The sequence below is a fragment of the Rutidosis leptorrhynchoides genome, chromosome 7, assembly GCF_046630445.1.
Source record: "Rutidosis leptorrhynchoides isolate AG116_Rl617_1_P2 chromosome 7, CSIRO_AGI_Rlap_v1, whole genome shotgun sequence".
Taxonomy (NCBI): Eukaryota; Viridiplantae; Streptophyta; class Magnoliopsida; order Asterales; family Asteraceae; genus Rutidosis; species Rutidosis leptorrhynchoides.
The window spans coordinates 38,469,155-38,495,760 of NC_092339.1; the positions used below are offsets into that span (position 1 = coordinate 38,469,155).

Below are 26,606 nucleotides of genomic sequence, written 5' to 3' on the forward strand. Positions count from 1 at the left end.
GTCACAAAACGTGTAAGGATCTGTGGCTAGTGGGGTGATATTAACCTTTAAAAGATTCTTAATGTACCTAAATACAATGTTATGTAAATAACAAGCATCAAAATGGTATTTAAATATACATAAAAATTCAAATGCAAAGGTGATAAATATAGTAAAATCTGAAAGTTCACCATAAACAAGCATCAAAATCTAGGGTTTGTGTTTTGTTTCATCCAAATTCCGTTTCACCAAATTCACCTCAATTCCCACATGAAACTGCTAAACACATATCAAATAATAGTTTTATTCCTCTGATTTCTAAATCTTCGATTTGTTTTTTACTCGATTGATAAGAGCATTGGGTGTGGTGACGCGTCAGTTCAGTGTTAGTTCAGTGTCTTGCTGATGACTGGACGCTGACTGGACTGACACTAAAAACTGAAATTTGTGAAAAAACATGGGAATTGGGAAGATGGTCAGTTCAGTGTCTTGGAGAGAGAATATATTTATTTTTTATTATATTTATTAGTATTATTATTATTATTATTATTATTATTATTATTATTATTATTATTATTATTATTATTATTATTATTATTATTATTACTAGGTGCATTTCTCGTGCGTTGCACGAAGATGGTTATGGTTCGTGTTTTTAGTAATATATGAAACAAATAGTTCTATACATTAGGTGGATATAGTAATACTTGTTACACATGATTGTTGATGCATGTTCATATATCCATACAAATCATAAGAGATAAGCAATAACTTTCAGATACGAAAAAAAGAACCACTAAGCTCCAACTTCGACAAAAGGAGTCTTCTTCTTCCCGTCATGACTCTAACAAAAGTGAAGAAACATCTACTCCTTCATCTGAAACTAAACATAATGAGAATAGTATCATTGTTGATGTAAAAAATTTGATAAGATGATAATTTTACCTTTTAAGTGTATAGATTTTCGATCACCTCTTTTTAATTGGTCCCAACAATTGATAAGCGCTTAAAGTTCAGTTATATCTTACGTCCGTAGGTTAAACATTTAAGGAAGGGTCAACTTGATACCATCAACTATAATTGGTAGAACATTCTATCAGCATTCACCGGGATATAACATTGAGCAAGTGAATATATTAGGAGAATGTCAATTAGGAAAATAAAATGTACATAAATAATATTTTAAAGAAGTGCTAATGAAATATATTTTCATCTTTCATGTGATAGATGATAATCGTCATTTTTATAACTCTATCAATTATCTATCAATTATTTCATTTGAAAAGTGTAATTAATGTGAAAAATGAAAAAGTAGTATTTATAGACAACAATAACTATCAATATAATTTTAATTAGATACTTGATAAGAAAAGTGAAAAGTTTAAAACTATTATTATTATTTTTGACATAACATAAAGTTATTATGAATTATGAATACTTATGGAAAATGAAAAGTTTAAAACTGTTACTATTATGTATAACATGCATCAATATTTGTCGTTATTAAGAATGATTACTCGAGGTTTTACCTTCTATGGGGGAGTCAATGTACCCGTTCATAGGGGGCTTCTTTGCTTACAAAAAAAAAAGAATATTTAGGATCAAATGTATGATAATAACTTAATATTAATAATCAAACTAAAAGACTATATACACAACATTTAATTAATAATTTTTTAGTTCAAAATTATCTCATCCTGTGTAATTGATCAACTATCTAGCATCTTATATTTTAATTTTCTTAAACTCATCTATTATAATAAATTAGTAATTATAATAATATTAAAACTCATGATTTTATACTTAGTAAGTATTTACTTAATATTTATTAAGCATTTAATATTGAACTTGATGTAAAAATGGTAATAATTATATGCTAATAAACTAATATACTACTCGACCAAACATATAATGTAGTTGATTTATTCACTTTCTTTAATATCGTGCATGTTAAATTATCTTTGTCACTCAAGAATCAATAACTTTTTTTACCATCATTAGTCACAATAATAATCATTTTACTATAATCTATCATAATGTTATTCATCATTATCATATGGATTAAAAATCAGAATCATCATTTAGTGTTTTTAACCATCATTTATTTAGGATTAAAATTGAAAAACGTTGTTTACTATCTTCAACCATCATTTATCGACGATTAAATCATACGGAGTAAGTATTATCCATGTATAATGTATTACATGCATACTTTTTTTTTATCACATAATCTATCAAAGAACTATATAATATAAATGATTATTAGAAGATAACATTTAATAATACAACATCAAAAGGAAATGTTAAGAATCAATATAAACGACAAATTAAACAAAATGTACATACAATTCAATACAATAGTAGAACAACTTGCATTCTTTAATATCTATAACTTATAACCATAACAAATATGATATAAAAAAGAAGGCGTAATTTCTTTTACATTATCAAAGAACTATATGATGCAAATAATTGCTAAAGAATATATTTAATAATACAACGTCAAAAGAAAATGTTGAACCTCAAGAGAAAAGCTAAATTAAACAAAACATACTTACACTCGAATACAAAAACAAAACAATTTGCATTCTCTAATATGCGTGCGTGTATCTTGTAAATGAATATGAATATTGACGTCTACATGCATCATACAATTAAACTTGCTATCAATCATGACATTTCTTTCGCTCGTAGTTTCTTATCATCACACGATTTTGTAAGAAGTGTTTTGTATGCAATGTATGAATGAAAATAAGGTATATATAGTAGATAGTGTGAAGTAAGTAACTCTTTTTATCGCCTTTCATATTTAAGTATCATTTATTATATTTAAGAATTACAATTAAAAATCATAATTGATAAATGAAGGGTTGTAACTCACATTATGTTCTTATCAAAGGTTCTCATAAGTTACCTTTCCTCTTCAATAATTAATGTATGGTTGATATTGTGACCATCCAACGTATGTTTTGTTTAACAGATTAGAAAATGTGAATGAAAAGTAATTAATTTATATATATTTATCGCAATATATTAAAGAGTAAATAATAATTTATAGTTATTTTTTACCATTTACTTACAATGGGTGGATGAGGTTTTTAACTTTTTGACCATTATAATAAATTACTAATTCAATTTTCTAGTTAAAGGAAAATATATTTAATGGTGGCTCATTTATAGCAATGGGAGTCACTATTATATTATATATAGAAGATATAGATTATATTATTATTATTATTATTATTATTATTATTATTATTATTATTAATTAAATGATGATTTTGTAATTAAAAAATAAACTTTCACTACCATATCTACCCACTTTTCACCTACTTCTCTACCACACTTTTCACCTACCTTCTCTACCATATATGCAACTCTTTTTTCTTTGGGAGTTGATATTTCCAAAATTAATTTTGATAGATCCAACTCAAATTGGTGTAATGTTCCCAAAATACCCTCATATAAATACTAGCATTAAAATTGTTTAAACTATCATTTAAGGGTATATTTATACATTTATGTGGATCTATCAAAAATAGATTTGAAAATATCACTAGCCTTTTTCTTTGTCAAAAAAACTTGCAAAGAAGATCTCATCAACCAAAAGGGAAAAATGAAGAAATGGAGGAAAAGGAAAAAAAACAAGACCAACGGATCTAAAATTTGAATTGGGACCCCACAAAACCGATTGAAACCAACGTCGTGCAGACGACTTTGAAGCTTGAGACGCCGGACCGACACCGAAAAGGTGTGGTCCGACCTTCGGTTGGTGAAGATGAGATGCCGACGCCGAGCTGATTGATTACCACACCTGATGCTCTAATTAATCAACAATTAAATTTTTTATTTTTTTGATATTTTATTACTAACATGTTTGATATCTCTTGTTTTCCATCATCATCGCTTTCTTTATTCGTAATCAAGCTTTGTTTTCTTACTCCTAGATTGAATCCATTTGCTCCGTACATCATGGGTATTCATTCCTCACGCTAAATTAGGGTTTTTTTAGTTCAAATTAAGGTTTTATTCTTCGTAAAAAAGAAGCTTTTTAAGTGTGTTGAAACACAGACATCTGTTCTGTAGTGTTTTTTGGAAGTGAAACGTAAATTGGGGTGATTAATAATGAGTGAAGACTTGGTATTGGGTTCGAAGACTTGGTATTGAAACACAGACATCTGTTCTGTAGTGTTTAGTTGGGTCTGTTAGTTTTTGAAAATGATAGGGATGATAAAGGGTGGAGTTTACTTCATGTTGGTGCTACAAAATGAGATCTTAAAGAGGTCAGCTTATAGATTGTTTAAAGATTCAATTTTTTTTATGTGAAATTGTTAGTCATGTTAATGGTTATGATGTTTTGGACTTCTGCTTACAAATAGTTCTTTTAGATAAATACATATATTATTTTTTTTTTTTTTTTTTTTTTTTTTTTTTTTTTTTTTTTTTTTTTTTTTTTTTTTTTTTTTTTTTTTTTTTTTTTTTTTTTTTTTTGAGTACATATATTACAAATAGATAAATACATATATTATTTGAAGTTAAATTTGAGTAGCTTGGTTAATTTACTATAAAATTATAGGGCAGTGTGTTTTTCTAGTTATTTAGAGGTTAAAACAATATGATTTGGATAAAAAAAATTAAGATGTATGATTATCGACGACGAGACTTACATGATCTCATTTTCTAATTTTAAAATTCACAGACTTTTCACTATTTTGAAATTTTGGAAGTAATTTGCTGTTGGAGTACTGGAAGTCTGCAGGATTATTAATGAAAGGTAGAGTTTTTAGTACTATTTTAAAAAAAAAAAAAAAAAAAAATCATGGTACATTTGTGTAACCAAGAAAAGGTTTTGAATTATGGTATCATTGTGTATGTTTATGTTTATGTATTTAAGGCATTCAAATGGGCCATGAGATAGAGACTCCAGTTGTATGTGATATTTTTGATACAGACAGTGAATTAAGTGCTGCTGTTGTAAGTGTTGAGTCCGTTGTAAGTCAATTATTCGTATTTTAAAGGTTTTTGCGTATCATTTATTTACAAATGATATTCGAATACAAAAAGTTTAATAATTGTTGATCTGTTACAGGAAAGTTTTGTTACATCCAAGTGGATTGTACAATTTAAGTCTGATATTGCATCAGCTCCTATCGTGATGGTTGACGCTAACTTAAGTTCTGCGGCCCTTGAAGCTTCTTGTCAATGTATGTTCCACCATCACCTGCCACCTGGCATTCCACCCTTCAATTATTTTCCATTTTTCCTCAACTTTTTTTTTTATATTTTTTATGAGTGTCTGTATGGCTTCGTTTACTTGCAGTAGCGACAGAGGTTGGTACGCCAGTGTGGTTTGAGCCCGTATCTGTAGCAAAGTCAAAAAGAGTCGTTTCGGTTGCCAAGTATGTGAGTCTCCTCTTTTTGAAACTCAGGTTCTCAATATAATTAGCTCGAAAAATTATTAAAGTGATTAGAGCTTAGACGTGTAAAGATGGGTGAGTATTCAGGATGGGGTAAAACGGACCATTTTTTGAATGGGTCGAATGGAGCTGGTCCGGGTTGGATCGGGTCAACATGGAAATTATATGTGTCAATTGTAAGAGCAGATAACAATCTGATAATGTTTATATAACAAGTAGAGATTTGGACCTTCTAAGATATACAACCCAGCTGACCCGTTCCGAGTAGTTCAATTCGGATAACTTTTTCAATCTAACCTGCTTCTGATAAATTTACATCCCAATTCAATAAACTGATAACTATAATGAGGACGGTATTTAATGAACTTAGCCAACACACACACAAATATATGCAACTCTGCATGATTTATAATAACGCAAAGATACTTTACAGATAACGTTTACTTCACCTAACGAAGACGAGCTAATTGCCATGGCCAATGCTCTATCTTGCAAAGACACGTTTGCTCCAATTCAAAAGGATAGCAGTACAATAGCATCTCTATTTCAACAACTAAAACCCGCAATCTGGATTTTTCTTGAAATAGGGATTAAAGTGGTTGTGCTAAGTCTTGGGTCGAAAGGAGTGTTGTTATGTTCCAAAGGTCGTCTCGACTCTCGACTTTCAACATATCGGACCAAACATAAAATAAGTGTCACGATATTGGCAAAAAGCTGCACGAAACCATAAGTCAAGTCTGCCCATCTGACCGATTTTTGAGTGGTTTAAGGGTCGAAGAAAGCTCTAATAGTAGCCCGTATGTGGTGCATTTTTCATCTGTATCATATGTTTCGGTTAGAAGACTTACAGGAGCTGGTGATTGTTTAGTTGGTGGATCGATTGCTTCGATTTGTGCAGGTTTAAAAAATTAGGCTTTTTTGCTTATACTTGGGTAAGAACATTTATTGCATTATTTTCAGTTCATTCGATGAAATTAATGAGGTCATTTGTTCTGAAGGTTATAATGTTACCATACAACAATTTTATTTGCTTAGTTGATTCTTAAAGTTACAATTGTCTGTAGCTCATTCGGGAAGAAGTGATGGTAGTAGTACGTTTGTATCCGATTTCAGCAGGAACAATTGACCGTATATATACTGAAAACCTAATTATGTAAGCATTTTAATATTTTGTTCACACGTACTTTAACTCAATGACATCTTGTAATTTTTCAATTTTCCACTTTGTTACTGTCTTTTGCTTTTGATTACTTAATTCCTTGATGATATCTCATACGAATGTCTACATGCGTAAACTTTTTTATCTCAGAATAATGCTTATGATTTATTAGTGACGAATCAATTTGATAATCATGGCATCTTGTATAATTTATTATTATCATTTTTTGTACTGCCCAATCTCAAATTATATTTCTATGACACACTGTACTTTTCATCTCATAGTATTTTAATGTGCATTATTTTAATAGTTTCTTATCAAATTATATTTATGTAATCGTGAGCGAAGGGCTTTGAAATATGTTGTGCATCGTTTCGTGTAAAGATGTGGTAACAGAAGATCACGTTCAACAAGAAAAGTTTCATGATATTGTAAGTTGTACAACTCGACCCATATTGGCTAAAGGTGGTAATTATGTTCCATTTACTTTTAATTGGGCGATTCTGGTTACTTCGCATCTGTAATGGGTCACATAGGTCAAACATGTCAAATTAAAAATATAGTTAGATGTTTAAAGAGTAAACGGGTCAAAATGGGTCAAACATTACGCAAAACAGTACGCATTGCTTATTTTCAGCATATTACGTTGTTTCAGTAAAAGGAATAGACCCATCATTGAGTTATTATCCTTTATGTATATTATATTCGAACAAAAGGCGTTACTTGTCAATCTAATACTACTCGACCCATTCCATGAGTTATTATCCTTTGTGTGTATTATATTCGAACAAAAGGCGTTACTTGTCAATCTAATACTACTCGACCCATTCCAAGATTTAAATTTTTATCCAAACCTATTTTTGTACTCGCCTATTTTGAATTTTTTTTCTCTATATATCAGGATTAAAATGGCAAACAATTATTAATACATGCTTAATATTGAAGGAATTGAAGATAACAGAAGATTTGGTGGATAACAAGAAGCTGAAACAACATTCATCTTTACAAGATCAAATGGCAACCAAAAATGGTGTAGACATAGGTATCCTTCTAAATTCCCCCACAATAAAAGAAATCATAAATACTGAAGAAAAAAAAAAAGAACCATCTTGATCGTGTTACAACACATGCAACACCTCATACAGGGTAAAAAGTGTTTTACATCGGTCTCTGCCTATTGTAGTTTTATACGATAAAGGTACAGGGTTGCTAAAGAAGCTTCTGTTTACACGTATAAAGAACAGAAACACGAAACAACTACCACTAATAAATCCTAATATCTAGTTTCATGTGATTTTATGCAGGTGAGGAATTATTCTCTTCTTTGAAATGACATTTTCTGCTATTTATTTCGGAAGCAACCTTACTGACAACGTTTACATAATTTTTTTTACAATGCACCTTCTATTTAATTTAACGTTTAATTGTCAATGTACCTCGCATTTTTCATAGTAAAACGTTACATAAATAACACTGGTGTATTTTATCATTAATGATTTATGATGTTTATGAAAAATGCGTTAATTAATATATTGTAAGTTGTTGATAACAATTTTGATTCAACCGTGCAACGCACGCGCTACTAAGCTAGTGTGAATACTATTTTAGTGGTTGTTTACCTTTAAAAACTACAAATTCGAAAAATATGTAGTGTCCTAGTAGTTGAAATTTAGTCGTATTCAGGGCCGGCTAAGGCTATGGGCGAAGTGGGCGACGGCCCGGGGCATCACGCGGTTAGGGGCATCATTTCGAAAAAAATTATTAATACACATAATTTAAATCTCATAAAGATATATGTTTGCGTAACTGTTGGGGGCATTTTATAATTATTTCGCCCGGGGCATGCAAAATTTTTGACCAAAGTTTGACCGGCCGTGGTCGTATTCTATATATTTTAAAAGAAAAACTATAAATTCAAAAAACATATGAGATCCTACACTCAAATTTAGTGGTGTCTTATACAATTTAAATGATATTTTATACAAAAAAAAAATGAGACTAACGGTGTCACATGACTCCACAAGTAATAGCATAGAGTCGCCCCTCGGTAATTATCATTTCATTGTCATTGTTAGTGTTATTGTTATTGTTATTATTATTGTTATTGTTATTGTTATTGTTATTGTTAGTGTTACTATGCACTAAAGGAAAACAAATTTAGTGTTGTTTTAATTTTAAACTGTCTTTTTAATTTAACGTGTTCACACATAAATTATTAAAGTATATTTAATTAACATGGGAAGTTAATTACTAAGAGAGCCATTATGTTGAAATTCAAGAATGATTAGTGTAATAAATTACTAAGAGACAAGTATCATAGGTATAATTACATGTAAAGTACCGGAACGATGAATGTAATTTATTCTTTTTATTTCTCCTGAAGTTATAAAGTAAATTATCAAGGATATTTCGACAACATTAACCACTGATCAAACTGCTCTATAACGTAACATAACATTAACCATTAATTAATCGGTTTAATTTAGGAGTATTTATTTTACTTCCATGAATAAATCAATGTTCTTCCGCCATCCAATGGGAAGTACGTTATACTGATCGAATAATTACCAAGTACATAATCACCGAGCTTTTGGCTAGGTGGTTATTTTTTTTTTTTTCTTTTCTTTTCTGGGTTCGATGAGTGTTTGTTTATCTGTGAGGCTGAACTTTGTGAGATGCACATGGCATCCCGGGTTCGAATCCCATTGGAGGCTAAACTTTGTGGATTTTTCCCGGGTTCGAATCCCACCAGAGGTTTCACCACCTATTTTGTTTCAGGGACGAATAGGTTTTCTCCAGAACATGTGTGGGTAGAATATGATCGGGTGGGTGATTTCTGTCTCATTAGTGATTCTAAACCCTCCGTTCAGGAAAAAAAAAGAACTAAGCACATCTCTAAAGATTAGGCCCACTTTTTAACGGATGAATCTTTATCCTCAATATAGAAATTCATATTCGTTCATAACTATTATTATAAAAGAAAAAAAAAAACAGTTGGTCACGAAACATTTTACCATCTACAAATTTTAGCACGTATTTTAACGTATAAATCGATTACAAACATTCCTTATAAAACCTTACAAGAAAAATGAACTATAAATTTATAGGGTTTACCTTTTTCTATCCCTTTTGTCTTTCAACAAATTGAAAAACGGTTGAAGAAAAAAATAACTATCTCCCTTTGACAAATCTTGAAGGCTTCTCTTGGGCAGATCTTCTACCCTCCATTTTCACCATGTGAAGCAAAAAATCACTTAAAGTGTCAATAGGGCCAGGAAGGCACCAATGCACACAATCATTATACAAAGTAACATTCTCACTGGGCCAATGCCCATATCTACTTGGATGCCCATCGGGCCTTAACAACAATGATTGAGTTATATCCATAACCCTAAACTTTAGCCCATTTTCTACTGCCTTCTTTTGGGCTTTTTTGAATTCTTCCATTTGGATCAAATACAACTCCAAATTAGTACCCTCCAACCTTATGTCATTACTATTAAATGGTTTTTTCCTTGTACAATCTCCCCCTTCATTCCATTCTCCACCCTCGAAATGAGTTGGCGCGAACGATCGTAACATCATTACACCCTTGAAGTTTTTTCGACTCATGAACCCTTTGAATGCTGTCCTTAACGCACGTCGATAGCCATATGTCATTGGGTAGTCGGGGATGTTTTCTTTTTGACAAAATTTGCAACCAACCACCTTTCGTTTTTCATAGTAAAATGCGGGCCGTGAGAACCAATGGCCTCCGTTTAGGATTAGGTAGTTGAACTCGTCGATATGATTTGTCCATTTCTCATCAAACTCGTCTAGGTAAAGACTAAAGAGGCCTGTGTGAGTTGGGCCATCGGTTTCAGGCTGGGTTGCTTTTACCAAAAATGGTGACCAAAATGTGGCCATTGTAAAATTGTATGAGACATAGTACCAACGTTTGAAGTCCTCATCTTTTGTTGTTGAAACATCAATCGGATACTCAACCTGAAAATTTAATTACAACACACACTAAAGTTACTAAAATTGTTTGACTTTATCAAGTGTAGGGGGATGCACATGCAAGTGTGTAACTGCAGAACTATATAGTATTATCATGTTTTTGGTGAAAAAAGACAACGAAAGTGACGAGATTTGTAGAATTAATACAAGTTATGGTCGAAGAATCCACACATATTGCCACCAGAATCTATTCCCATAATTTTGGCACCGAGTATAAAGTATTATTAGGTGTTTTATCTTTTGGAAAAGGAAAAAGGCACTATCTTTTTCCGAAGCATCAAAATAAAAATTAGCTTAGATGCTATTATTATAATCTAGAAGTACATCCTTATCACAATTAAAGTTTACACATTGATTGTACATACATTTTACTGATTATATTTTTAACCAAACTAATTTCATCAAAGTAACAAGACTAGCTTCAAGCCGTTGGTGTATTGATATCGAAGGAAAACATCATACAAATCGGAGATGGACGTCTTGCGTTTGAATCTCACCGGATGGGGTTTTACCACGTATAGATTCGTCGTGGGGTTTTCTCCTGAGGGACGGTAGGATTGTATTGGTTCGTCCCGAGAAATAATCTGGTGGGTGTGTTCCGACACCGCGTTCAGAAAAAACAAAGTAACACGACATCGACCACCAAAAAGACACTATCTAGTCAACACTACTTTTGGTACCTGTTTAGAACTTCCTAACTTTCACTTGAACTCACATCTTCAAAGTTTATGAGTTATTTTATTTCGACTAGCTTCCGACCATTTTAAACTCGGAGGAAAACATCATAGAAATTGCTGCAAATTTCGGTAAGGCTATCCATGTGGCAAGTTCATCTTCTTATCTCAAGCAATTTGGGGTTGACTATGTATTTATGGAGATGGAAAGCCCGTCATTGATTGATGACGCGGTCAAAGAAGTTAGAACAATTTGGGCCCGGAATCTTTTGCTATTCGGGTTCTTGAAATTTTTCCAGTTGACCTCGATTGTGTCGTCAATGACGTTTTTTCTTTGTTGGATTTGACAACTTCGAACCGGGCCGTTTGTGAGGGTGATACTTGGCCGATGGGTGTTGGTGTTTGTCCCGGTGTCATTGGTTTGGATTCGGGCAATCTGGGCATCGATTCGTCCTACCCCATTAATCAGAATAGTGTTTCAATGAAAGTTAAAAAGGCTATGGTGGAAATCAACTTACATTCGTCTTCCACTGTTGATCACAACGATGATACTGTTTGCCCCTGTTTCAGTCAACCTTGTGAGAAGAAGTGTGTTTGCTCTTGGAATGTTTGCCGGAGGAACAGCATAGCGTTTGAATGTTTGGTTCGTAAATCGCCTAATTGCGCTGAGCAAGTTGAAGATTTTGTTCCCCCAGGTCCGATGCGATTAATGAATTATTCGTCGGGAGTGATTTAATTCCTACTATGGTGACTATTGGTTCGGAATCGGTGACTGTTAACACAGGAGTAACTTCGCCAATAGTGTTTAATTTGTCGGCTTTTGATTCGGTTGAGGAACTGGATGTTGATTTTGTAGATAGCGTTACTGGTAAGGTTTCGAATCAGGGTTTAACTATTTCATATGTTCGTTTATTTGAGAAAGGGCCGGTTTCGGGTTCTGGTGGTATTCTTTATGCTAATGGGACGGTTTCTGCTTACCCATTGGGCACATCGAGTCCTATTAATGTGGTCACAAATGATCCGAACCTCATCCCGATGAAGCGCCCATCTCGTTTTTTGTTTCGGTGGTGTCTAAATTCGACGAGTCTATCGGTAAAAAGCATATTGCCTAAGTTTCTAGCGATGTCGATAAGGTCGGTTCCTTTGCGGCTTTTTGCAATGTGATGGATGTTATGGAGGAAGTTCAACTAGGTACCGTCGTTAATTCAGGTGATCCCCCGATCGAATCGGTGCAAGTCAAAAAGCCGAGATTAGAAAGAAAAAAGAAATTGACTCATGAAGTAGAGTTAAAGGTTTTCGGCGATTTCATCAGACACTTGGCGTCCTTGTTTCGTGTTATGGCGGTGTTCTGTGTCGTCTTTAGATGAATCTTAATCTTCCGGTTATTCGGGTAGATTGGATTTCATCTTTTCGTGTATTTCTTGTTTAGTTTCATAGGGCTTTCGACTTTCTTATTGATTTTTGAGCTTTGAATATATTTTGTTTAGTTAAGTTTGGTTCTTGTTTTAGTAAGTTAAAGGAGTTATCATTCTTTGATGATTCTTCTTTTGTTATATAAAAGTTTGTGTTTTACGGGAGGGGGGGAAGGTCAAAGCTTTTAGTTAAATGTACAGAAATAATAATTAATAATTTAATAATTAAATAGTTCAGTATTCTATTTTGGGATGTCTCAAATTAATAGTTCACTTTCATAAATAGAAAAGAATAAGAATGTTAAGTTCTATTATGCCCTTAATATATGTGGATAGGATTAAAGGAGAAAAAAAATGTAAGGGTAAAACTAAAAAGTAAATAAAAAATACAGTACTTTTATGACATTTTCTTAAACTGTATGTTTTTTTGTCGGTGGACTATTAATATGGGACAGATGGAATATTACAATTTCAAAATATAATTATAAATTAATCATCTAAATAATAGTCGGCCACCTACTTTATAGCCAACAGCTAATTTTCTACTCGTAACACGTTATCTATTTTTTCACATCTCGAGGTACACATTTATCAAAGAAACTAAATGAAGCACTCAATTTTACTGTATATTGTTGCAAAAACATGTGTATCGGCAGGACATGTTAGCCCTGTGTTGACTTTGTCAACCCATCCAGCGGTCCCCGGTAGCCCACTGGAGCCTGGCGAAACACCATCACCAATTACCCCACAGCATGCCAGGCCCGAAATTCGAACCTGCATTGTTATTGTTGCAATCTTCGCATGCGTGGGACCAAGGGATCATATGAGCCCGGTAAGAATGGTTTTTGATCCAATTATTTGAAAAATCCTCATCTAGTGGGAATCGAACCCTCACCTCTCCTAAGTGAGAGTGAGTCATTCACCAACTAGGCAGTAAGCACTATATCTATATCTACTCTTTACAAAACGTTATCGCCCTCTTCGTTACCAATAGTATTTTACTACGGAGTATTTGAATCAGCTTTATTAACAGGCAATTTTTACCAAAGGATTTATGGACTATGGTCCAATAATATTTAAGGAGCTTTTCAATTAAAGAGATTGAAGTTAAGCTCAGTCATTAACATATTTGTTCATAAGTTCGTTTTAAATGTGTGATTTGACATTCTAAAATATTAGATTTGAATTAAAATTATTTGTATTTAATTGAATGATGCATAAATTTAATAATTAAATGAATATATAGATTTTTTTTATTACTGTACAAGACGTGAAAAAGAAAAGTCCAAACTGTTATCAACGACTTTTGTTCCCACATTTCCGAATCTCGTTTTATTTTTGATTTTTACTCTAAAAGCAATACACTGGAAAATAGACACCCAAAAAAAATAAAAAAAAATTCATCTTACTCTAAGGCTCGATGCACCATTTTTCACAAAAGATTAAATAAATAAAAAAAAATTACTCCAGGGAGTATTATTAAAAAACACCAAAAACAGTGATGTAATCGAGACTCTTATATAAAAACAAATCTTTTACATAAAAACAAAGATAAAGACTTTTCATAAGAATCCAAGATTTAAAACAATCATGTGATCTTGAATCAATAATTTTTAAAAATAAGCATCAATTACTGTTAACTTAAAATTGGAAATGAAAAATAATAGAAGGAAAATTAATCACATACCCTGGATAACATGCAAATCAAGGATTGCATTTGATTTCTACCAACAGAATCACCAACAAAAGCCAAAGATTTATCCCTAACAATTTCCAAAAACTGATAAGGATTAAAAATGGGTAAATCACACTCATCTGGTTTCCACCTCCACTTCATGAAATCCAAATCGGGTCGACCATATTTCTGGCAGTTTTGGTGTTCATGGATAGCCCAACATGTTGTATTTTGATAATATGGGGCATTAGGGTTTGGTACCCACTCACCGGAAAACACATCACATTTATGGTGGTTATCATCGATAGTAATGAGTGTGTCTTGACGGTGGTTCACCGGAGAAACGATGTCCTCCGGCGAAGTAGAAGAATGGGTAGAAGGGGAAAGAGATGGGAATTTGTGGAAAGGGAAATAAAGAGGAATGATGGTGAATATGATTAGGGTTAGGGTTACAAGTAAGAGTATTTTGGATGTAGATTTATGTGTGGTTGTTGTAGCTTGATTGATTTTGCCATGAACACTGGTAGTATGTTTCATGAGGAAGATTGAATAGTTAAAGAATGTGAAAGAAATTCAAGTTTCAAAGATGTAAGGTGGTCATGTTTGGATTGAATTCTGTATATGGTTATGACTTGAGGTTTTTTTATTCGGTTACTGTATAACTGTATAACTTGAGCTTTATTTTTTCCAAATACAGTGTAAACATTTATAAATTAACAATGTCGGAACAAAAATATTTTATTAATTTATCTAAATATTATTACATTAATAAATTAATAAATTATTAATTTGAAAAATTATATTATATTATATTATATTATATTATACCTATATCTAAAAGCCATAGGGTAAATGAATAGTACTCAGGGGTACTTTCGACTTTTCGCATTTTATTTTTTTTCAAATTGAACAACAAAACCCCACACTTTATTCAAAAAATCAAACTCACCCCCAAACAAGGGGATAAATGTCAAATAACCATTCTCATTTAAAATCTTAAACAAACTTCACCCAAATATTCAACGGGTCATATCTTCGCTCTCGCAACGAGTTAAATTTTTTCGCCACCATCGTTAAACTCGAAATAATTTTAGGAACACAATGTCACTAGCTATACGCAAAACGAACGCTTTTTAAAAAACGCTAAATATTTGGGGTACTTTTCATACACGTTAATTCTCCGTTAAATTTTTAAAAGTCGACAATTCCATAGCAAAACGCGGAGATGCACATATATTGTTAATTTAAAATAACAATTAAATCTTTCACGGGTTATACCTTTTAGTTCGACTCGAGTTGCGTTTCAACGACATCATCGTTAACCACAAAATGATTTTACAAACTAAACGCAATAAAATACATTGAAAACCGAACCCCCGCCGCGAAGCGAGGGCTCGAACACTAGTTAACTTCTATTTATGAACAAGTCTCTAATGCATCAAAATTTGAATTACCATGTTCGTTCTCTTTATCTATTTGAATGAAATATAAACAAAAATCTTCAAATTGCTCGTGTGTACATTCACACATTAATAAACTTGTTAAATTCGATGTACATTGGAATTTAAAAAAAATAGTAATTATTAATGTATAGTTTTACTGGGACCAATATATTTACATTTGGGTTTTAAAAAAATTAATACCTTATTATTTTATCGATTAGGATCCAATTTTGTACTGGTCCCAAGTTAGGACCGGACACATTATTAATTTTATCGAGATTATTAATTTATCAAAAATGGTGACACTTAGAGATATAATAATATATATACTCGTAATATACACCAAAAATCGACTTAGAATAATTTGAAATATTTAAAAAGCACAATTTTTTCCTTATTAACAAAAAACAAAACAATTCGAATAACGCTAATATAGAAAAACATGTGAATTTTCGATGATTTTTAGTCAAATTTGATATATGTAAAACAATATAAGAATTGATTTAAAAAAATAATCATTTTAACAAATCAATTTAAAATTTTACTGGTAAGAAAAAACAAATCATTTTAAAAAAATAAATGGCCAACATAATCAAAACTATAAACGTGATTGACCTTCGTATCATATATATATATATATCATATATATAATAAAAATGAAACATATACTCCGTATAAAACTAAATGGACTTTCATAAAAGATGAAAGAATCTAACAAAATCAACATCATCATAAATCCCGACAAGGCTCGAAGCTAGATAATGAAACTCAAAATAAATGACGCGAAAACTACACCTAAACAAAACACCTAAACAAAACGCAAACCTCACTTAACCACAAGGGACCTAAACCAAACGGAAACACAATTCTACTAAAAATAGCAAGAAACTAGAAAAAAATTCGACTGCGCGTTGCTACGGTTGTATTCAACGCGCGGTCGAATTTGGATATACGTTGTTTGGTACCTAATATGTCTAGTAGGTTGGGTTGTTTGTTGGACATGTATGTATATGTATGAAATACAACCCGAAATATTTAGTGTTTTTTTAACGATGTTCGTTTCGCGTATAGTTAGCCTCGTTGTGTTCGTAAAATTATTTCGAGTTGAACGGTGGTCTCGGAAAAATTTAACTCGCACCGAGCGAGAATATAGGGCCCGTTATTTAGTGTTTTTTAACGATGTCTTTTTCAAGTATAGTTAGTCGCATTGTGTTCATCAAATTTTTTCGAGTTGAACGGTGGTCTCGAAAAAATTGAACTCGCACTGAGCGAGAAGATCGGGCCCGTTAAAAATTCGGGTGGAATTAGTTTCTTTTATTTTAATAAAATTATATAATTACGTTTTCTACCCTCGAATAAATAAAAACTCGAGGGGTCGTTGTGTAAAGTAAGCCGAAGTTGAGGGACCGGTTGTAGTGTGAACGTAAACTCAAAACGACATTTCGATATAACTGAAACGACGAATCTGACCACGCATTTTAGTATATAGGATAGGGATAGGGATAATAATAATAATAACCAAATCATACAAAAACAAAACAATGAACACATTAGTTAAAACAATCAAGCCCATAGAACAAACTAAGAACCACATAGATACAAAAACATTCAGCTGCCGTTAATCAAGCAGCACTGACCTTGTCCATAGCAAGTACCACAAAATTTGATAGATTCACCAAACCTTTACATAGTTTTCCAAAGTACCTTTAATATTTGTTTCTCTCACTTGTATCTAATTATTGTACACTAACGCTGTATTCTCGAGTTTATTTTTCAACGGAAAGGAATAGAAAAGAAAGGGGATGAGAGTATTTTACTATCCTTCCTAATCCGTTCAAATATGGGCGGAGAGTGTTATTAACAAAATATAACTGTATTATCATTTCGAATCCTTTACTCTCTTATCCTTTCCACTTAAAATAAAAACTCGATAATCACTATTATATTTTAATCTGTCGGTTTTTTTTCCTTTCTGTTAAAAAAACCCGAGAATGCAGCGTAAGGGTGTTGGGGGAGAATGTGGGTTAACATGTGATATGCTATTAACGGACGGTTTTATTTGTGCGGTGTCGTTAGGTTGCAGGATGTCCAGTTCGGTAGCACAGAGTGTCTTCGTTTATTTATAATGTGTGGGGCCTAAATTTACTTTTACTTTCTAAGGTGTAGAAGGTGTAAGTTAACCTAGTGTCGTGTTTTTTTTATGGATTAATGAATTGAAGATCAAGTGGATAATTGTCTTTTAGTTAAATTACCTGGATAACAGATAGTAGTTGGTTTAAGCTAAAAGTCCTAAGTGCGAAAAAGTAAATAAGTGGAAGGATATCCGGAGTATGCAGATCAGAAAAATGTTGACCAAGATATCAGTGTTGGGTTAGGGAAAGGTAATTATGCTTATGTTAAGATTATGCTTGAAATGATGTAGATCTGGTTGGATGAGCCAATTACATAGACCTACTTGTCTCTGAACTCTCGGAGTTCTCTTTGAGCAGCGAGAAGTATGTCACTTGGTCGTATAATTGAAAGGTAGCAATACCTCGGAGGTTATCCTCGGTAAAGTAATAGGTTTATTAGTGAGTTAAGCTCTAATCCTAACCCTCGTTATTAGTTTAGTTAACTGAATAACAACGTGCCGTGTTGATTGAACAGTGATCACAAACGGAAGGAATCCGTCGGTTTAAGTTGGCAAAGCCTTAAATGAAAACTAACAACCATTCCATCATACTAATGAGATCATATCAATTCAAACATTATACAACATCACAGTTGATATACTGATAGTAAAGCAGATAGAAACTTAATGAGTACCTAAACAGTTGATATGACTAAGACCTAGGACAACAATCAAACAAGAACATTCAATAGGCTTGGGTCACACAGTGAAGGCACTAACTATATCTTAACAGCTCCTAAGAAGTCTCTTTGGAACAGTCAATAGGCATACTAGGTCATTCATGTCTCAATTCCTAAGTTCCATGTCCTAAAAGCGCATCAATTGCCTCTCGGGAACTCCGGCCATACCGAGTTCATAGAATCTTTAGATACAGTATAACCAGGGGTCTTAATCCTATGAAGTAGCTAATTTCATATAGGTAGACAAGTCCTGATCACAACCTAGGTTGGTCAATCCTTAAGATGCTAGCATACAAATCTATTAGACTTCCTAGTTCAGTATTATAACAGTAATCGTACTAATTTAACATAATTACGCTAACCCAAACTTCTATCATGGCAACATACAGATTAATTAAGCTATCATGGTAATATCGAAACGCATTATTAAACATAAAAAGTAAGAACACATGTTTAATACAAAAAACAAGCGTTTCGGATAAAAACCTGAAAAGGCCGAAGAAATCTGCCCGAGATCGCAGGGACTCGCCAGGATATCCTCTGAAAAATAAAAGCTAAGCTAACAACTACTAAAAACTAACTAAAAGCTTGAAAATATGAAATGAATTACAAATTGAGTGTGTGTTGAAATGGATGGAGAAAGCCCTTTAAATAGACTTGGAATTTGCCTGCAAACGGCTGGCAGGCCATTTGGCAATCCGTTTGGCAAGCCGTTTGCAAGGCCCGTTTACTAAGGCAAGCCGTTTAATGAGGCCGTTTGATCTGGGCGTTTAACAGGCCGTTTGTCATACTGGCAGGCCGTTTGGCAGCCCGTTTGGAAAGCCGTTTGGCTTGCTGATTTGCTGTATCGTAACTTGATTTCTTGTCTTTCACCGTTTTCGCTCCAGAATCTTCGTTTTAGCTCCGTTTTGCTTGATTCTTTTTGCATCACCTTCATAATTACTTAATCTATAAAATCAACCGAAAAAGCGATAATTTTGCCGGCAAAGTTTAAATCTTTATTGTTCTAGAGCTTAATATTGGGGATAAAAATGTGACTTTTTGGCCGATATCAAATACCCCACACTTGGCTTTGCTTGTCCTCAAGCAAAAAGCGGGAATAAAATGATCTTTCTAATAGACTCTCCCTTGACCCACCCGTAGATCTTTTTATTATGCCTTCATCAGAAGTCGGCACATCTTTCGAAAGTATTAGAAAAAGTTTCGAGCTTCTATGATTTGGTCGCTAGATTTCAATCGCGTCCATAGTGAAAAAGGTGTACTTTTCAACTCTCAGATGTAGAGTATACATGATCAGGCTCCTCACTAGCAGATCACTCGTATCACTCAAGTGTTTAGGGTGTTCTATTCTAATTGTATTGTCGCTCAGAAGCCAGTCGTGTAACAGTTCTTATCATAGGCTTGGTAAAGCATCGATATCTCCACCGGTTAAGTAAGGACGGCACTGATCTTCTTCCTAGGCATTCTTGCAAGAGGAACACGGGTTGTAAGGGTTTGGTCGGGAAATTTATGGATCGGTGAAAGGTATCCAGATCTTTTAATTTTGAGAGAATTGATAGACTTTGATTCTTCAGAGTATCCATTTTTGGATAAAGAATGGCCTGGAAGCCTTAAAAGTTTTCTTTGGAAGAGGCGGATTTTGCTAAGACTTTGTCTAGAATTTTATTCGGCTCTTCCGGCATCCTTCTTTTGGGCAACTTTCTCGGGTTTTTCTTTGCCTTATTCATAGAGACTTTGCTCTTTCACACATTTTTTTCCGGCATACCCTTTCTTCATAACTTTTGTTTTTCGTTCCTGGTGCCCAGAAAGGAAGTGATAATTTACTGAAAATAGGTCTTTGACCTATCAAAAACAATCAGGAGTTCGGAATCTTTCAACGAGTGCTTTTGAAGCAAATTTGATCGATCTATCTCTTTACTAATCTCTGGATCTTTTGATGAATGGAAAGGGGAGTGATGGTGAATGGTGTATTTTGGGAGTGAATTTGGGGTGAATATTTCTGATTCATCAACTCTTTATGTGAGTTGGTTGGTTTAAATTGCGTGGAGTGGAAACGAAAACGGATGGCTTTTTGTCTTCTCTATTCAAAATGATTTCGGAAGGAGTATCGCACATGCACCATGTATGGCGCTTACTAACCATTGGTCTTGAAACGTATGTCAGAACCAAGTTCTAACTTGAACCGTACACCAGCACGCTCATCAATGAAATGACAAAGTACTGTAGATTTGATGGGTCGTACAGATACTTTTGGTCCAAGATTCCTCACCTTTTGGGAGTAGGGGTCATGCTTGATCATGCGTAGCCTTTTACATATTTTCTTAAAATAAATCTTTTGACACAAAACATAAGTTTCAGCTTAATCGTTTCGTTCTAATAAATGTTCCGAAAACCGATTTTTAGCAATTTTATTAGATCTTTTGGGCAAAAACAAGGTAAGAATTTTTTGAAATCACCCAATATCCATTGCTTAATTGCTTTTTGGACAAAAGAATTTTTCAAAACTTGGCATTTTACGGTTACTCGACCTTTAAAACCTTTACCCATTACCCCACACTTAGAAGAACATTGTCCCTAATGTTCTCTAGAAAGAATACTTTATAAATTAAGGACATTGACTTCTAAAATTTCCAAGTTAGTTGCGGGGGTTACCCCACACTTAGATATTTTAGTGCGTAATAATCGAAATAGGTTTGAGGAAGGATTACTTCTCTATGATCGTGTTACTTTCCTAGTGCTGGGCCTTCCTACGGTCAGTCTCCTAATTGCTGGAAAGGACCAGTCTCTTTTGATAAGATTTCTGCATGAAGAACAAAAAGAGAAAGGCAGCATTTCCACTATATATAACTTTTTAGTACAATGCTTCAAAAAGATAAAACTAAAATAAAGTAAAGTAGTCTATGGAATACTATCCTGGTCAATGTGCTGAGTCGGCGCTGCGAAGTATCCAAAGAGATCATCATCCTCTAGTCTCGGCAAGTACTCAAGTGGTTACCCTATATCCAACTCAGGGCCTAGTAGTGAATCCAGACATAGGTCTAACGACAACTCCAGGTGAGATAGGCTTGGGAAAGGCTCCTCGTCAGGTATGCTCCCGGTGATCTCAAATGCTTGGGCCGTTGGTGGCTCAACTGATATGGGAATAGTGACTAGCTGACAACCCTCAGGTAGCTCAGTGACTGGAACTGGCTCAGTGACTGGAGCAGGTGGCGTGATGTGAATAGGAGTAGCATGTGCAGGCATGGCATCTGAGGCAACTGAGTGAACTGAGGCCGGTGTGGAACGCCTGGGGGTAGCTTGTAGTGTTAGCTGAACACGGCGCGCTAGCCTAAATGACGATGGGCCCAGAGTACTGCGCTACATTCCGTCACGCTAAAGGTATGCTCTAAGAGCTCGGTAGAGCTTCTACTAGTCTCTGAGTATCGCCCATGTAACGTCAGGGTCATTTAATGTGGCTCCATAGTGTATCACCGTCTGTGGCTCATGTGTCTCTGGTAGCTGTGTGTGCTCGGCAGGTCTCCTGACTAGAAGTCTAGATCATCGAACGGGAGGACCTGCCAGTGCTGTGCCAATATCCTCCTCAACACTCTTCAATATCAGTCGCCTTGGGCCTAATTGCCCTGTTGATGGCCTGTTCTGATCAGCACTGCTTCCGGATGAGTAAACTCTAGGAGTCCTCCTCCTGCGAACTGGGATGTAAGCTGAAGCTCCTGAACTTGGCATTTTTGCCTGAACACATTCAACAAGCTTGTAAGTACTAAGCGCAAGTATGGCGCTTAGTTGTTAGTACACAGAGATAATATTTTAAGACTGAAAAAATAATTGAAATAAAAATAATAATAAAAAGGATAAGCAAGGGATGCCTCCCAAGAGCGCTTTGTTTATCAAGTCGTTATAGCTCGACTTTTCTTTGCCAGATCTTCAGAATGGATCAAATAAGAAAAGGTGCTCCTCGTTATCGTGGTCTTCTAAATAAGCTTTCAGGCGGTGGCTGTTGACTTTGAAGTTACCAGTAGGTCGTTCCAATTCCATTGCTCCGTGTGGAAAAACATATACAACTTTGTATGGGCCACTCCATCTTGATCTAAATTTTCCTGCGAACTTCTTGAACCGAGAATTAAAGAGCATAACTTTATCTCCAGGAACGAACTTTGTAGGAATCAATTTTGCGTCATGCGTTAGCTGTAGTGACCCGAACTTTTCCATATTTATATATATTAATTGAGATTGATATTTACATGATTAAATGTTTCCAACATGTTAAGCAATCAAACTTGTTAAGACTTGATTAATTGAAATATGTTTCATATAGACAATTGACCACCCAAGTTGACCGGTGATTCACGAACGTTAAAACTTGTAAAAACTATATGATGACATATATATGGATATATATATATATATATATATATATATATATATATATATATATATATATATATATATATATATATATATATATATATATATATATATATATATAGTTAACATGATACTATGATAAGTAAACATATCATTAAGTATATTAACAATGAACTACATATGTAAAAACAAGACTACTAACTTAATGATTTTTAAACGAGACATATATGTAACGATTATCGTTGTAAAGACATTTAATGTATATATATCATATTAAGAGATATTCATACATGATAATATCATGATAATATAATAATTTAAAATCTCATTTGATATTATAAACATTGGGTTAACAACATTTAACAAGATCGTTAACCTAAAGGTTTCAAAACAACACTTACATGTAACGACTAACGATGACTTAACGACTCAGTTAAAATGTATATACATGTAGTGTTTTAATATGTATTTATACACTTTTGAAAGACTTCAATACACTTATCAAAATACTTCTACTTAACAAAAATTCTTACAATTACATCCTCGTTCAGTTTCATCAACAATTCTACTCGTATGCACCTGTATTCGTACTCGTACAATACACAGCTTTTAGATGTATGTACTATTGGTATATACACTCCAATAATCAGCTCTTAGCAGCCCATGTGAGTCACCTAACACATGTGGGAGCCATCATTTGGCAACTAGCATGAAATATCTCATAAAATTACAAAAATATGAGTAATCATTCATGACTTATTTACATGAAAACAAAATTACATATCCTTTATATCTAATTCATACACCAACGACCAAAAACACCTACAAACACTTTCATTCTTCAATTTTCTTCATCTAATTGATCTCTCTCAAGTTCTATCTTCAAGTTCTAAGTGTTCTTCATAAATTCTACAAGTTCTAGTTACATAAAATCGAGAATACTTTCAAGTTTGCTAGCTCACTTTCAATCTTGTAAGGTGATCATCCAACCTCAAGAAATCTTTGTTTTTTATAGTAGGTTATCATTCTAATACAAGGTAATAATCATATTCAAACTTTGGTTCAATTTCTATAACTATAACAATCTTATTTCAAGAGATGATCTTACTTGAACTTGTTTTCGTGTCATGATTCTGCTTCAAGAACTTCGAGCCATCCAAGGATCCGTTGAAGCTAGATCCATTTTTCTCTTTTCCAGTAGGTTTATCCAAGGAACTTAAGGTAGTAATGATGTTCATAACATCATTCGATTCATACATATAAAGCTATCTTATTCGAAGGTTTAAACTTGTAATCACTAGAACATAGTTTAGTTAATTCTAAACTTGTTCGCAAACAAAAGTTAATCCTTCTAACTTGACTTTTAAAATCAACTAAACACATGTTCTATATCTATATGATATGCTAACTTAATGATTTAAAACCTGGAAACACGAAAAACACCGTAAAACCGGATTTACGCCGTCGTAGTAACACCGCGGGCTGTTTTGGGTTAGTTAATTAAAAACTATGATAAACTTTGATTTAAAAGTTGTTATTCTGAGAAAATGATTTTTATTATGAACATGAAACTATATCCAAAAATTATGGTTAAACTCAAAGTGGAAGTATGTTTTCTAAAATGGTCATCTAGACGTCGTTCTTTCGACTGAAATGACTACCTTTACAAAAACGACTTGTAACTTATTTTTCTGACTATAAACCTATACTTTTTCTGTTTAGATTCATAAAATAGAGTTCAATATGAAACCATAGCAATTTGATTCACTCAAAACGGATTTAAAATGAAGAAGTTATGGGTAAAACAAGATTGGATAATTTTTCTCATTTTAGCTACGAGAAAATTGGTAACAAATCTATTCCAACCATAACTTAATCAACTTGTATTGTATATTATGTAATCTTAAGATACCATAGACACGTATACAATGTTTCGACCTATCATGTCGACACATCTATATATATTTCGGAACAACCATAGACACTCTATATGTGAATGTTGGAGTTAGCTATACAGGGTTGAGGTTGATTCCAAAATATATATATAGTTTGAGTTGTGATCAATACTGAAATACGTATACACTGGGTCATGGATTGATTCAAGATAATATTTATCGATTTATTTCTGTACATCTAACTGTGGACAACTAGTTGTAGGTTACTAACGAGGACAGCTGACTTAATAAACTTAAAACATCAAAATATATTAAAAGTGTTGTAAATATATTTTGAACATACTTTGATATATATGTATATATTGTTATAGGTTCGTGAATCAACCAGTGGCCAAGTCTTACTTCCCGACGAAGTAAAATTCTGTGAAAGTGAGTTATAGTCCCACTTTTAAAATCTAATATTTTTGGGATGAGAATACATGCAGGTTTTATAAATGATTTACAAAATAGACACAAGTACATGAAACTACATTCTATGGTTGAATTATCGAAATCGAATATGCCCCTTTTTATTAAGTCTGGTAATCTAAGAATTAGGGAACAGACACCCTAATTGACGCGAATCCTAAAGATAGATCTATTGGGCCTAACAAACCCCACCCAAAGTACCGGATGCTTTAGTACTTCGAAATTTATATCATATCCGAAGGGTGTCCCAGAATGATGGGGATATTCTTATATATGCATCTTGTTAATGTCGGTTACCAGGTGTTCACCATATGAATGATTTTTATCTCTATGTATGGGATGTGTATTGAAATATGAAATCCTGTGGTCTATTATTATGATTTGATATATATAGGTTAAACCTATAACTCACCAACATTTTTGTTGACGTTTTAAGCATGTTTATTCTCAGGTGATTATTAAGAGCTTCCGCTGTCGCATACTTAAATAAGGACGAGATTTGGAGTCCATGCTTGTATGATATTGTGTAAAAACTGCATTCAAGAAACTTATTTTGTTGTAACATATTTGTATTGTAAACCATTATATAATGGTCGTGTGTAAACAGGATATTTTAGATTATCATTATTTGATAATCTACGTAAAGCTTTTTAAACCTTTATTGATGAAATAAAGGTTATGGTTTGTTTTAAAATGAATGCAGTCTTTGAAAAACGTTTCATATAGAGGTCAAAACCTCGCAACGAAATCAATTAATATGGAATGTTTTTAATCAATAAGAACGGGACATTTCAGTTGGTATCCGAGCGTTGGTCTTAGAGAACCAGAATTTTGCATTAGTGTGTCTTATCGAGTTTGTTATGATGCATTAGTGAGTCTGGACTTCGACCGTGTTTACTTGAAAAATGATTGCTTAACAAATTTTGTTGGAAACTATATATTTTTAACATGTGAATATTATGTGATATATTAATCTCTTAACGCGTTTGATGTTATGTGATAGATGTCTACCTCTAGGACAAGTCCCATTGACTCACCTCATAATAATGAAGAGTCAAATGTAAATTGGAATGATTCGTGGACTGATTCACAAGTTCCCGAAGAGGAACCGGAAGAAGAGTCGGAACCGGAAAAAGAATCGGAACCGGAAGAAGAATCGGAACCGGATGAAGAAATAGAACCGGTGGGGGAAATAATAAAACGGTTAAGTAAAAGAAAATCCTCAACCAACCGACCAAGGTTAATTATGGTCAATGGTGTTTCCGCCAAGGAAG

The 26,606-nt window shown here is 33.3% G+C and overlaps 1 protein-coding gene and 1 pseudogene across 1 annotated transcript; one reads left to right on the forward strand and one right to left on the reverse strand.

Moving 5' to 3' along the window:
* Positions 1–3,536: 3,536 nt before the first annotated feature.
* On the forward strand, positions 3,537–6,544 carry LOC139858553 (pseudouridine kinase-like; annotated as a pseudogene).
* Positions 6,545–9,557: 3,013 nt separating this feature from the next.
* On the reverse strand, positions 9,558–14,906 carry LOC139857908 (protein trichome birefringence-like 19). Its single transcript, XM_071846759.1, has 2 exons — positions 14,328–14,906; positions 9,558–10,539 (listed from the first exon to the last, which is right to left on the reverse strand). Exons 1-2 carry the CDS (start codon positions 14,850–14,852, stop codon positions 9,727–9,729), a joined length of 1,338 nt encoding a protein of 445 aa, XP_071702860.1. The 5' UTR covers positions 14,853–14,906; the 3' UTR covers positions 9,558–9,726.
* Between the last annotated feature and the right edge of the window lie 11,700 nt (positions 14,907–26,606).